General features: G+C 47.7%; 1 protein-coding gene across 5 annotated transcripts in view; it reads left to right on the top strand.

Moving 5' to 3' along the window:
- The window catches only part of AP2B1 (adaptor related protein complex 2 subunit beta 1), a 102,402-nt gene that overhangs the window by 79,573 nt on the left and 7,806 nt on the right, over positions 1-15,023 (top strand). For all 5 annotated transcript variants that reach the window (XM_054008037.1, XM_054008036.1, XM_054008039.1 and 2 more), the window contains 2 exons: positions 6,009-6,093; positions 6,795-6,881. In XM_054008037.1, coding sequence (XP_053864012.1) covers positions 6,009-6,093; positions 6,795-6,881 — 172 coding nt within the window. The remainder of the gene's footprint in view (positions 1-6,008; positions 6,094-6,794; positions 6,882-15,023) is intronic.

The raw sequence follows: 15,023 nt of genomic DNA, 5'->3' as shown, positions 1-15,023 counted from the left end.
GCCAACTCCTTTAGCACCCTCGGATGCAGCGCATCCGGCCCCATGGACTTGTGCACGTCCAGTTTTTCTAAATAGTCCCGAACCACCACTTTCTCCACAGAGGGTTGGCCACCTTCTCCCCATGCTGTACTGCCCAGTGCAGCAATCTGGGAGCTGACCTTGTGCGTGAAGACAGAGGCAAAAAAATCATTGAGTACATTAGCTTTTTCCACATCCTCGGTCACTAGGTTGCCTCCCTCATTCAGTAAGGGGCCCACACTTTCCTTGATTTTCTTCTTGTTGCTAACATACCTGAAGAAACCCTTCTTGTTACTCTTAACATCTCTTGCTAACTGCAACTCCAAGTGTGATTTGGCCTTCCTGATTTCACTCCTGCACGCCTGAGCAATATTTTTATACTCCTCCCTGGTCATTTGTCCAATCTTCCACTCCTTATAAGCCTCTTTTTTGCGTTTAAGATCAGCAAGGATTACACTGTTTAGCCAAGCTGGTCGCCTGCCATATTTACTATTCTTTCTACACATCGGGATGGTTTGTTCCTGCAACCTCAATAAGGATTCTTTAAAATACAGCCAGCTCTCCTGGACCCCTTTGCCCTTCATGTTATTCTCCCAGGGGATCCTGTCCATCTGTTCCCTGAGGGAGTCAAAGTCTGCTTTTCTGAAGTCCAGGGTCCGTATTCTGCTGCTCTCCTTTCTTCCTTGTGTCAGGATCCTGAACTCGACCATCTCATGGTCACTGCCTCCCAGGTTCCCATCCACTTTTGCTTCCCCTACTAGTTCTTCCCTGTTTGTGAGCAGCAGGTCAAGAAAAGCTTTGCCCCTAGTTGGTTCCTCCAGCACTTGCACCAGGAAATTGTCCCCTACACTTTCCAAAAGTGTCCTGGTACTCCCAGGGTGTGTGTTCTTTGCTGAGCACATGGCATTCCAGGGCATGGCGAGTGCGTCCACACCCGTCTTTAGAGCTTCGTTTTAGTACTAATGTGGTTTGGGTTTGATTTCTTTTTTTAAGCAGTGCACGCTCACAATGGCTCAGAAATGAGTGTTACTCACCCTAGAACAGCAGCTGCCAGCCGTCAGCGTTCTGATGTCTTCCTGCAGCGAAAGAGTTCAGACGCAGCAAAGCAAGCAAATGTGAATCCCGACAGTTTGGTTCTACAGAGGATGTTCTCTCCGCGACGGCTTGAGGTGCCAAAGGGGCAAAATTGAACAAGCTCTGAGCGGTTGGGTGCCTGGTGCAGGTTTTGCCCGGGTGAGACCTTTTCAGTGTTAGAGCATCACAGGAAAGCCTGTCTGAACAAATAAAACCTGTCCCCTTTGTTTTTGCAAAAGACTTTATCCTCTCTTGTTTAGCAGAATTCAAAGAGAAGAGGTTTTTTCCCCTTCAAACTAGGTGGCAGATGGAAAGCCAGCTTCAACCAGGGTGTACCAGGTGGTCTCCCTCTCAGAAGAGGTTGAGGCTGAAAGTGCTTGTACATTCTTAATTAATTACACACTGCACGCAGGCAAACTTCTCTGAAGGGTGAGCCCTATTTGGATCAGCAAGCTCCTGTGGAAAGTTGGTCTGGATGAGAGGGGTTATTGAAGATGAATGGAAATTCCTTCATAGTGTGTCAAGCAAAGTGCTGTTATACAAGGCTACAGGGAGGCAGCTGAACGGAGCAGGTTGTGAAGAATTTCTTGAGGTCGTTTGGGGAACTTCCTTTCAGCAGCGACTAGCCCACGGTCATCCTTGCTTATAAAAGCACCATACCTGTCAGGGGAAAACTTAGATAACAGAGGAGTTAAGAGAACCTTTCGGAACAGAAGAGAGAATTATCCTGGCCAAGAATTGCCTCCAAGTTTTCTTGGAAGAGCTTGTAATAGTGTGTGTGATGGTATGTGTCAGGCAGCAATAGGGGCACAATGACAGGTCACTGAGCTGTGGTCTCTGGCCCGCAGAGCCTTGTTTTTAATAACCTCCCTCCTTTGTAGATAGCCCTGCTGTAGGTAGCAAGCTGTGGCTAGCCCCTCTATTGTGGTTTGTGCAACTGACACAGGAGTGCATCAGATGCATCTAGAGTGGGGACCAGAGATCAGAAATCCCCCAGGCACTCTTGAGACCTGCTCCCGGTCAAAAGGTTTGCAGTGTTGTTGTGTTGTGGTGCACAGGCGAATGGGGAAGCTGTCCCGTTTGTGAGTAAATGTCCTGCTTGGGAAAGGTGCTGGGGTAACGTCTCCAGCAATGTAAAGTTCTCGCTCCATGGAATGGAGACAGCACAAACCCTTCCCCACTCCCAGTGTGTTCCTCTTAGGGCTAGCCTCTCTCTCAGGGATCAGAGAAGAGAGCAGTCCAGTCCGTTCCTGGGCCTCTCTCCGGTTTCTGTGCGGTGGACGCTTGCCTGTGCTGAGACTGTCAGCCTCGTCTCTTGCAAACTGTCATCAAAAGGCTCCAAACCAGCAGGCTGAAGCTCAGACAAAGTGACCTAGCACTCATGAGACTCCACATCACTGCTCCAGTCTCTTGAGCCACCCACAGTCTCAGTGGGAGGGTGAGAGAGAGAGAGAGATTTTTATTGGCTGTCGCGGGTCCAGGCTCTAACAGATTTTCCCTTGAAGGCCTGCCATACAGAAGGAAGTGCCTGATAATATGTAGGATAAACCTTGTAAAATAAACCAGGACTTATTGTGGCACCACTGGGAGCGTGAGCCCTAGCAGGATTACCCCTCGCTCACGTCAGCGCTGCTCCTGGTTTGCAAAGGCTGCTTGTGAAGGCTGATTGCAGAGGTTTTCATTAGAGATGCTGAATGTTGCTTTCCAGCGATGTCATCAGTGAACCCTGTGATGTAATTTGCTAGGCAGGACGCTGGGCTGCTTGCTGTGGTGTCAGGAGGAAATAGTGCTCCAATGCACTGTGCTGCATCAGAATCGGCTGGTTCGCTGTTCTTCGGCAGAGTTGAGAGGGAGGTCAACAGATACCTTTTTATAGCACTCTCGTAACTGCAGAAGCAAGATCAGCATATTAATTTGGTGTGTGCCTCTAGATCTGTGCCTGGAGGGAGAGGAAGCTTTTTCCCCGGCCCCCGTTATAAGCTGCTGCCGTTGTATAGCAACAACAATTAGCTACAAAAACTAACGAACCTCTGTTGCTGTAGAATAAACACGGCCGTTCATGATAGAAATCAGAGCTAGGAAAGATCTCTTCGGTGGCGGAGTCCACCTCCCTGCCATGCAGCATTGCTCACTACAGTACGTCTTCCTAGTGCACAGTCAAGTCCAATTTAAAATGCCCCGAGCATTGGAGCGGCCCCTTTCCTCAGGAGATTAACATGCCGCTTAATAGATTTCACTGTCATTTTCCCAGACATTTAGCTGAAATTTTTCCCGCTTCAGTTCAATCCCATTACTCCTTAGTTATACCCCATGTTACCCTCTGAATAGTTACATCTCCCTCCTGTCTGGCTACACTTTTCCTGTATCTATAGACACCTCTCTCCCTGCTCCCCCCCCCCCCCCCCCGCATCATTTAGCCAAACCTCACACATTTAGCTTGGATAAGTCGTTCTTTCCAGTCTCCCAGTTAATTTGCACCTCTCTGAAAGCCACCTAGTTTGTTTAGATCTCTCTAAAGTGATGGCAAGAACTGAATGTAATATTCCCTCTGCCTCTCAGCCTTCAAACCTGCCAGCATGTGATGTCGGCAATCGGTGTATGACAACAGACCATAATGTGGAGCTATTTGTATTTATGGGTCATTTACAAGGTGTAATGGTTTTAACTAATCCCTGCTTTTAAAAGATCTTTTCTCACTGTGTGAATTAAATATACACCCTTTTTAAACAACAAGATCAACAACAAAAAAGACGTGGAAAAAACAAGTTCTGTCACATGCAAATCTCATGTTTTTCTCTGCTCTCCGGGGACCCTCCCAACTGCTCCAAAATAATTTTCAGTTGTTCAGAATGCTGACCTCATTTCCTTAACGCTCTAGTTTGCATGTCTTCCAAACCAGCTGATTGGTGTGTTCAGATTTCCCATCACCCCCTCCTCTCCTTTATCAACAGCTATTTCTCCTGGGATTAGTTTTATTTCTAAATAGGCCCTACAGAACACATGGACATTTTATTCTGCAGACAAAACACAGAGGTCTTTAATTTTGCATCTGTGGATTAATCTGGTTCACCACTGGCTACCAATCCTCTGACTGGTCACCTACCTGAAATCCAAACACAGTGGGTGAACCATTAATCTGATTTCCTCAGGATCTTCAGGAAGTGAGGTGCTCAATTCCTATTGACATTCAAGGGTCTTTACATATCCCAGCCACAGCCCATAACAAGATGTTATGCATTTTCTGGTCAATACTGTCTATCCAATGCCTGGGTTAGGATTCACCTATTCCAAGGAATTGGGGCTATCTGCCAAACTCTGTTCCAGCGACATTGCGTGGTGTGGGCAGAGAGCAGGAGAGGGAGGAAAAAAAAGGCCAGAGCCAGACTCCTGACCTCAGTTATGACCATACGTTTTCCCGGACCTCTGGTTTGCCCCTACTATTGCCATACTCCTCATCAAGAAGAAAATTCAAGTGCAGTCACTCTCCTGGTGAGCAAAGAGCAGTCAGTCCTACGCAGAATGGCTTCTTGTAGTGCTAAGAGGCAATTGTGTGCATCTCTTCCGCTGTGGGAGTTTAAGGGGGCTGTTGGCGATTAAACGTTTCACCCATTGATTGCCCTCCCCCAGTTGCTATAACGCAGACCCTGTTCCTTCCAGTTCAGTGCAGAGCTGTCGGCTCAGCCAGCCACCGCCATGGTGACATTCACACAGCTTTCCCCAGGGTAAAGCCACTAAGCACCAAGGAATTCAGGTGTTGCTGCAAACGGGTGTTAAATGTCCCCTTACCCTGGAGTAATCTGCACTGTTGGTCTTCTGTGTGTGTGTGTGTGTGTGTGTGTGTGTGTGTGTGTGTGAAGCACAGGAGGTGTCAAGGGTTAAAAGGCGAGGCAGCTGGAAGTGCAGTAGATGTGGGTAGTGAGGCGAGAGTGGGGGATCTGGGTTGTGTTCCCGATCCCGGCACTGACGTGCTGTGTGACCTCCGGCAAGTCACTTAGCCATTGGGCTTCAGTGTCCCCATTTGCAAAATGCAGCCTTGTGAGGCACGCTGAGGTAATCTGACGAACGCGGCAATATACGTGCTAAGCAGCGTTAGCAAGGTGTTGCCGAGACACGTCCAAGTGCAGTGTAAAAGGGAGTGTCCAGAGTTAGTGGCCGACCGAATATGAAGCGGCAAATGGAGCCTGTGCCCAAACCCCACCTCCATGCTGCAACAAAGAAATTACATTCGATGCAGGAGAAAGGGAGAGGGGACGTTGGAGACAGGAGACCAGCTTCAGGCTGTGGAGTATTCAGAGCGTGGCTAGACTGAGAAAAGAGAAACCAAGGAATCTGTGTGGAGGGGAGTGGCGGGGAGGGGAGGACAGGGAGATGGAAAGGGGAGTGTGAGCCTAGCTAGGGGGAGGCCGGCTGAGATTGTAGAACACACAGGTTGGGTGGGGAAAGGGCCAGGTTGCAAATAGGAGGGAGGGGACATACATGGAAGGGTAAAAAGCCCATCTGTGGACTGGGGCGTGAAATGACAGAGTGCCTGCATGCAGCCAGAATAGATTAGCATTGTGGGGGGAGTGATGGGAAATGAGGGCGGAATAAGAAATGAGCGTGAGGCCGCTGGCGGTGAGCCCACAGCGGCTGGCACAGTGAAGTGCCCACGGGAGGGGAGTGAGACCTGATGAAGGAGCAGGCTGGGTCCGCTCCTTGTCTGTAACTGCTGAGAGATGTTCTTTCAGGCTCAGCAGTATCTCTCCACATACCCCAGTGTGCACAGCTGGCCTTCGCCTCCAGGCAGGGCCGTTAAAGATCACCACCCCTAGAAAGGCACGAACCCCCCGAGGACGATGGCTTGGAGACTCCTGTCCCTGTCCATCCCCAGCAGGCTACAGAAAATGCCCTAATTCTCCTGTTTCTTTTCCTGCCAGGTGGCTGTGAAAAACAGCATCGACGTCTTCTACTTCAGCTGCCTTATTCCTCTCAATGTGCTTTTTGTGGAGGACGGCAAAATGGGTGAGTACTGTTTGGTCAGCGTCCCTCTGCTCTTTGGGCAGGCAGAGTACAACGTCCTGACAAAGCACAGCTTGATGCAAGTCCCTCCGTAGCAGGGTTGTGAGTTCAGTCCTTGAGGGGGCCTTTTAGGGATCGAGGGCAAAAAACTGTCTGGAGCTTGGTCCTGCTTTGAGCAGGGGGTTGGACTAGATGACCTCCTGAGGTCCCTTCCAACCCTGATATTCTTAAAAAAAAACCTTCTTCACATTCTCTCCTGTTCAATAGCCTGCTTTTACATCAAAGGCGGAGAAGGTGCTTGGAAAACAGAATCATGACTGGCTTCTACGTTTGGCCTTTTTGCTGATGGGAAAGGGAAATCCTGCATGATGTGGTTCTTGTATTCTGAGCTTTGGGGTCTCTTCCTAACAAACCCCACCTGCTCCTGACTCGTGAAAGTCTGCTGCAGCAAAGATATGGGGAACAGATCCACATGGTCTTCAAGACTTTGCTGTTTTCAGTCAAACTAGACTGGACAAACTGCTAGCCAATGTGTCGTAGGGAAAACTCTTGAACTAGACCCCGGGGGATGGACTAGATGCGACCAAACAGGTCTCTTCTATCTCTGCAGCATGTCCTTCTGCAGTGACTCTTGGGACCAGCAATGTGGGTAGTTCAGAGAACCAGGAGGGCGGGACACTGACCGTTGTCTTTCCTGTATGTAGAACGCCAGGTCTTCCTTGCCACGTGGAAGGATATTCCAAATGAAAACGAGCTCCAGTTCCAGATTAAAGAGTGTCACTTGAATGCTGGTGAGTAACTTGGTTCTGGACCGCAGCGAGCCCTCATGTAATGCACAGGAGTGACAGAGACTCAGTAGAGCTTTTCTGGTCATTAGCATTGTGTATCAACAACGCTGACAAATTAGGATTGCAGGTACAGGCTGAGCAGTTCCAAATTCTAGCCCCAAGGATAAACTTTCAGCTGAATTCCATAAAAGGAGGTTCCCCAGTGAATGTCTCTGAAAACAGTTCCCTCCCTAGGATTTCACCCGTTCCCTTTTTCCTTCCGTTACAGTTCTTGCATTCTCCCTTTCCTGTTTATTTGCCTTCCTTGTCATGGTGTCTCTGAGCAGTGAGATTTGATTTCAAATCCTTCCTGCTAGTTACTGTGGTTTGTACCTAACCCACATCACAGAAATGTCATATTGGTTCCAAGTTGTTGTCTTTCTCTGTCAGGCTGGGATCCCTGAGGCTTGTTACCTGTAGGGGCAGCTATGGCTGAGTGGGTTGAGAACAAGACTAGGAGTGAGGGAATGTGGGAGGTAGAGGTGCCACTAACTTGCTGTGCCACCTTGGATGAGTCACTTGTCCCTCCTGTGTCTGTTTCCCCATCTGCAAGAAGTGGCTGAGTGGTTAGAGCACTGGACTGGGACTCAGAAGACCTGAGTTCTGTTCCCCACTGCATGACTTTGGACAGATTACTTCAGTTTCCCCATCTGTACAAAGGAATAATGATACTGAGCTCCTTTGTAAAGTGCTTCGAGCAATCCTGATGAAAAGCCCTACAGGAGAGCTTTTTGCCACCGAACGATGAGGGAGTACATGGCTGGTAGAGCTGCATTGTTCCCGTTTGAGAGACCTGGATGGGAACCAAGTGCTTGTAACTAAAGCTAGTATGTTTTACAGAGGTGTGTCCCTCCTGATCACAAACTCCTGGTACTTTCTCTCCCGCCTGCCATCACGCAGGGATAACACTCCTCTCACTTCAGTCACGGGCAGACACCACCGCCTGCCCTTGTAGCCCTGATTTTTTTTTCTATTTTGGACCACAAAAGATGTGACGCAAATAGCAGCCGTTGGACCTTATGACTTGATTCTGTTCCTGGGATTCTGGCGAGGGCAGCCTCTCAGCCACTCCCTTTGTTCCAGCCTCTCAAACGGCACACGGACATTTCCACCTAATTGGAAATTCTGCCCTGTAATCCATCACACCCTTCTCCTTCCACCATCATCCATTAGCCACCCTGTCTGTCGTGCTCTGCGGCACAGAAGGAAGATTTCGTTCTTGTGATGGACAATTTGTCAGGTTTTTAAAATCCTGCCCCCCTCCCCTTGGGCCTAGATTCTAAACGTTAAGTCTCAGCTGGTGGCTTTATTTCTGACGAGACTTCCAGAAACTAGTTTTTACCCTCTATAAACCCTAGCTGCAGTGGATCTGTCTGCCTGGGAGGAATAGGTAGTTTAATTCCTGGTTACTTGACGTACATCAACGGGCCGTCTGGTCCATTTTGCGGTCAACACACTGGCCAATGCTAAGGACGCTGTAATGCCTCTAATTGTAGGATTATTCTACTGGCAAGGTTTCTGCTTGACCCTTAGTTGCAATTAGCCTATGCACTGCAGTGCCTTCTCCACTTTACCCACCTGTTCCCCTTTGCTGAGAGTCATTAAAGGTTGCAGAGTAATTGGCAGCATTCCCTGTTCGGCTGCTTTACCAGCCATGTGCCAGACCTTGTGCCTGGGCTTGCTTAGAATTGTAATGAAGCCCAGCTCTCAGCGGAGGGGCACGCAGGAGCACTCCAGTCCCGTTCGATTTCTGCGCGGTTGCACTCCATGTGAGTAATAACATTGCTCTATTGCAGAGTTATCTGCAGCCATCACCAGGGCTCAGAGAGAGGAAGCTCCTGTCAGTCTTTTAGCGAGAGCTTTGGAAGCGGTGCCTATTTGAGTGTGCTACAGAGTGTGCAGTATCTGCCAGCCTCCTATGCGTATTTAAGCAGGAAAATGGGTCATGTCTGATAAACAGCCTTCAAATGCTTTTATCAGCTGACACCTCAGTTCTCATCTTCGGAGCTGATGCCTCGTCCCTGCTGCAATTACAGGAGCCATTTTCTACACTGACCACCTGGATCGTAGAGCCAAGCAGGCTGAGAGCTAGTGGGTGCGGAAGGCTGAGAGCTTGGCATGGAATAACAGGTGTTAGGCTGTGGCTACCCTGGTGCAGACTTGATGCACGTGCAGCACGATTTGTACCCTTGCAATTTCAAACTGGTGCAAACCACACGGCGCTGGTGTAAATCTTGTCTACACTAAGGGTTTGCACTGGTGGTCCTGGCTAAAAACCTAGTGTAGACCAGGCCTTACTGTAGGCTACCTCTGGCCATCATCCAATCTTCCCTCTGAGGTTAGTGAATTGCAATGCTGAAGTCTGTGTGTACGTGCCCTGGGAGTGTGGATTAAACAATCTACCTCCGTTATCGTGGCCTTTTTCTCGAAGAGACCCCAGCAGCAGATTAAAGCTTTCATTGTAAATTTCAGCTCTCCCATGTTCGTTATGAGGCATCTGAACAGTGCAGCTGTGTAACTTTCATACCCTTGGCACAGACTGGGACAGACATGCTCTAGGGACCTGGGCCTAGCTTTCAGCTGTGCCAGGGCAGCAGTTGCCGTGAACAAAGCTTGTAAATTTCAGTGCCTGTTGACTATGAGTCAAAATGTGCTGAGATGCTGCTCTTCAGCACAGATCACTGCTTCCGACAGCTGCTCGTTTTCGATAGGTGTCCATGTAAATCGATATGAATCCCACGAGACCCACTTAAATAGCTAATTCCTGAATCCACACTGGTGTGATCTCTTCCAGGTTTAGGAACTCTGTTAACGACCACATTCATTCTCCAGTCTAGCTGATTTCCGGTTCAACAACATGAATTGAGCTGTGAGCTAAAAATACCTCCATTTCCCAGCTGATCTGCCATAATCACAGCGGAACCGGTTATTTAAATAGAGTAGCAGAGCTATAAGCAGGCATTTGACAGATGGAGCGAACACACCGACAATTGTGCATAGGCCCCTGAGGAGCTGAGGCGGGGGCTGATCAAAACAGTCTTCCCTCCATCAGTGCGCGCTGCCTGGCGTTCTTTCTCCTCGCCGTGAAGACCCTTCACTTCCATCTTTGTGAATGTTTAAATCTTACAAACGCCAGTACAGCACCTAGAGAGGGAGACAGATGATACCAGAAGCCCTGCCATCCAGCTGAGTGAGGAATGCTGATTTCTGTAAGGGGATATTTAAATTACAAATACATCTCTTTACAGCAGAGATCGGTTTTTTACTGAGTCAGGGATGCCGCTTGCTAATTTCTTGTCTGCCTCTGTGCTCTACAGTGCTGTACATCTAGGATTGTGTGTCTGTCACTGGGCAGCAGTCAGATTTCAAAGCACCTTTAGCCTAATAACTGGTTATTTATCCTTTCCTTTAAATAAAAGGCAGATCGAAACACAAACATAAAGACATTTCAAATGTTACTGAATCTGTGGGCAAAATGTACTGGAAGGAGCAATCCTATGCTTGTCTCCCCCGGATGGACTAGATGTGACTTTGTCCCTTGAATCTCCAATTTTTAAAGGTGGTTAGGTGAGGCTGCACTCAGCGCTTCAACAACTCACGGGTCTAGGAGCCTATGCCTCATTTTCAAAAAGCGATTTAGGCTCCTAAATCAGTTAGGCGTTGCAATGCTGAGTGCAGCAACATCTACATACTTTTTAAAATCTGGGCCTATGCCCGCAATCCCACAAGTGACTACAATGCCCTCATGAGTCCCATTGCAATCAGTGGGTCTTGCTGCAGTGGCGTGCAGATTTGGGCCAGAGTGTGAATACATAGACTCATCTACTATTTAAGGTATACCTATGGGTGCATTTTATATTTTAAATACATTCACGTTCTGCTCATGTATCTGAGGCCATAAGGAAACAGTTATGATATTTTAGCGGAGAAACCGTGTGATCATGTAATTAAAGATTGTTGTCATGGATACACACAAAGGGTCAGAGTTAAGATTAAAGGTACAACCTCCATTTTCTCATATCCTGGCTTTTATGCTAATTTAAGACTTTGGTACCTTGATTATTCTGCTCATGTGCAAAGGCAGAGAAAATCCAGTTAAAAAGCGAGAAGAGCTTAAAAAGCTGAGACCTCCAGAGCAGTGAGGGGCAAAGTTTAGAAACTCCACTGGCATAGAAAGATTTCAATACAGAGTCCTGTTCTGCACTGAAATTCTTACTCATGAGATGTCGGAGCTGCCATCTGGATATGCTATTAAACAGGTTCATAGCTCCCAACATCAGTCAGCGTTCCTGCCGTGCGTGTGCGATACCAAATTCATAAATGTATTTAGCTTGGGTAATTTTTTGCAAAATGCACATTCTCCTCCCCTACCTAATGCATGTTAAAATACAATTTTCCTTTTTCACACTAGAATTTCTTAAAACATGTTAGTTAAAAGATGTTAATAGATTTTTAAGGCCAAAAGGGGCTATATATTATCATCTAGTCTGACTGCCAGCATATTTTAGCTAATACATTTTAAAAGCGCACCTTGTACCCTAGTCCAGACAAGCCCTTCAAATAAAACAAGAGCCGTATTGTCTGTCGGTGTGTCACAGAATCATAAAAATGTAGGGGTGGAAGAGGTTATTTAGTCCATCCCCCAGTGCTGAGGCAGGACCAAGGAAACCTAGACCATCCCTGGCAGGTGTGTGTCCAACCTGTTCTTAAAACCCTTCCACGATGGGAATTCCGTGTGTGTGTGTGTGTGTACATGCACACATACAATTAAAGAATAATGCCAGTCTGGCTGTATGTAATCTCGCTGTCATTCTGTTGAGCAGTTCTGATAACCTTATTTGCCCTGCTGCTTTATCAGTGTCACCAGAACCCTGGGATGGAATGACAGTCCCATTATTTTCAGTCCAGTGTGTTTTTATTAATATCTTAGTACATTTCTATTATTTTCCCATACAATCCATGCCTTTTGTTTGCTGCTCTTCGCCCGACCCTTGACATACAAATGAAACCGTTCACTGGTTTGCACTTTAATACTTGGGCCTAATCTAAAGAATGCTTTTGATCTCTTAGTCACCGTAGTTCTGTGCTTTGTATGTAATGTACTGGGAAGAAAATAAGATTGTTCCTTTTGTCTAAAAGTGGCTTTCCAAGTCCTCTCCAGCCCCATTGCTGCCGAGAAATGGTTTGAATACAGTGAAGCTAATCCTGCCACCAGAGTTGGTGTGATAAATCTGTTCAAAGAACAAGGTGGGACAGATTTTCAAAAGATTTCAGCACCCCAGGGCTTCCATTGGCACACCGAAATGAAACAACCCGATTTCCATTGGGGAGGAGCTGGGCATTCAGCATGTTGAAAATATGGCCCTAGTTCTCCGTATGCGGGGTGAAATACAGCTGCCCTTCTAACGGAGGGGAACCTTCCTCATGGGCAGGATCTTTACAGCACAAATAGGTCCATGTTCCGTAACTGGTCTTAGTTCCTTTTGCCAGTTGTGGGCGACGCTTGTACACATTGGCTGAGGACTTGGGGGGATTGGACGGTGCGTGGGACATGGAGCCAGATTTTCCAAGGTGGTTAGGCACCTAAAAATGTAGATGAGCACTTAGTAGAATCTACAGAAACAGGTTAGGTGTCTGACTCCCATAGGCATTTTGTACACCGTGCTAGGCTCCCATCTGATCTTTAGGTACCTAAATACCCTTGACAGTCTGTCTCAGGGCACTTTTCGCCTCAAGCTCTGATTTCAGTGGCAGCCCAAATTGGTATGGGCAGTAGTTACCGTCTGCCTGCTCAGTGGTCTCTCTGATGGATTGGTGGGTCTCAGTCCACTTCCCGGAGGACAGACGTCCACATTATAAATGAACTCCCCACCACCACCACCTGTCCAACTGGGGCTTTTGCTGGCACTCGGAGCAGAGGCGCCAGTTATTGAATGGGTATGGAAACCCCCTCCCCCCCCCCAACCTTAAAGGTGGGCTCCTCCATGTCAGAATTAAACCCCGTGAGCAGTGGGAAGTTTGCACTGCTGCCTTGTTCCATGGCCAAATAGGATTTAGCCGCCAAGGCTGCTCACCAGTCCGACACCTCCAGCAGCACGGAATTCGGACACATCTGTAAAGAGGGCCATTTGCAATCTCTTGGCCAATCCAGAATGTCTCGACTGACATGATGCAGAATCTTCTGTCTCCGTAAAGATGCACAAGTAGAGACCCTGATTAGCTAAGAGATTCCAGGATTGTTGTTAATATCTTAACCCATCCTGGCTTTCTAAATTAGAAAGAGACTTTCATGCTGGAGCAAACTCAGAAACGAGCGTGCATGCCCTTTTCTGGCATTTCCCTGCATTCCCACTATGAGGTTGCTTGTGCTTTAAGCATTGTCTCCTTCACAGCCCAGCTTCTCCTTGATCATGCAGCGGAAGTCAAAGCCCTGCGTTTCTGACATCAGTTGGAAACGACTGTGATTCTTCCCGATGGGATCAGGCAAGGTTTGCAGATGCACCTTCTGCTTGAACCCATCTCTTCACTGGCTACACAGACTCTGTCAGATGTCGCTAGAAGCACAGGGAGGCATTTGAGGGGCGCGCGACTGCAGACGAAATAATTTAGGTTTTGTTTGCTGATTTCCACTGTTCACTGCTGACTGGTACTGAGGGCTCTGAACTCAAAAAAAGGCCCATCTCAATAAGTAGGTGGCAAAGCTTCATATATGTGATCCTGTATCCGGGACCTAGTTAGATGTGATTAGCAATCTGGTTCAGTGTGTGTGAATTCCCTGTGTTACAAAATGCACAGTTCACATATTTTTGAGCATGACATATTCATCTTATTTTCCCTTTATAAAATTAGGCCCTGATTCTGCAAAGACTTATGCATGTGCTTAACTTTACACAAGCAAGTGGTCTATAGAGGCCATTGCAACTGCTTGCAATGTAAAGGAAGTCTTTGCAGGATGGAGGCCTTAATTAGCAATTGGCATCTCATCCCTTCCTCCTTCCCGCCCCCCCCAATCCGACAACGGTAATTTGTCATTAAAAAGTATGGGCAGAAGTATGCACGGCATGCGAAAGGTGGATGGCTGTGTCTGTTACGTAGCTGAGAGCTTTCCCCAGAAGGAAAACTCCTTCTGTCACACCTTTTTAATCTAAAAATTCAATTAAAAATAACCCTGTCTGTATGGAAGACAAACGTGTTTGTAAAAAAACAACCCCTCACAAAATCCTATTTGAAGTTGCATATTGAGAACAGATGCAGGTTATCCTGCGCTGCTAAAGGAACCATACGTTCTTCAGATTGGTTTGCACTGTCATCGGGTCCTGTAGGTGCAGAGAAGGGAGTCTGCGCGCTGTCAGCCTAGCCTTTTTACAAGCTTCTGCTTGTTCCGTGTGGTCATTAACCGAGGCTTTGCCGTTCCTCTCACTGATAAACACACAGCACAATTCAATGCAAGGCCGATCTCCCAGCTCCCAGCAAATGTCTGTTTATAACGGCAGCGCTGTCGCATGGCATTAACTGGCCTGCTTGAGCAAGGCACTGCCTGGCACTGTTGCCTAGCGACACTGCCCGATCTTGGAGAAACTGACATTGGTTTAGACTTGCTCACAGAGAAGTGGCTGGAGCTGCTACCTGGGGATGGAAGGGAATTGGAAATGACACTTGCTCTCCAGTGTGTGTATCCTGAAGTCTGTATTAATAGAGATGGAGGCAGAAAGATTCAAGTGACAATCCAAGCCCCAGTACGCTTGGCTTGTGTTGTCACTGCTTTGGATTGTTATAAGTGGTTGAGTCATCTGATGGCTTCTGTGTCCAGGGATCTTATGATGCGCTTCCAAGACAGCAAAAGGAGGAGATTGGGAGTTCTAACCCCAGCTCTGTTTTCCTGTGTGATCTTGGACAGGTATCACCTTGGACCGCTCAGCTCCAGTTTCCCCGTCTGGAAATGACACGCTTGGCCGAATTAGCAATTCTCTAGCATCTTCAAGGCTTGCTGCTAGTAAGAGGCCAATAAATGCTTCTCAGCAGGTCCACGCTTTAGACTTAAGGGCTCCAATTGTGATTAGATTCAGTGCCCCATTGGGGGTCAGAGCCTGGAGTTTGCACCGACGG

The sequence above is a fragment of the Malaclemys terrapin genome, chromosome 18 (genome assembly GCF_027887155.1).
Source record: "Malaclemys terrapin pileata isolate rMalTer1 chromosome 18, rMalTer1.hap1, whole genome shotgun sequence".
NCBI classification, from domain to species: Eukaryota; Metazoa; Chordata; order Testudines; family Emydidae; genus Malaclemys; species Malaclemys terrapin.
This window is presented reverse-complemented; position numbering and strand designations above follow the sequence as displayed.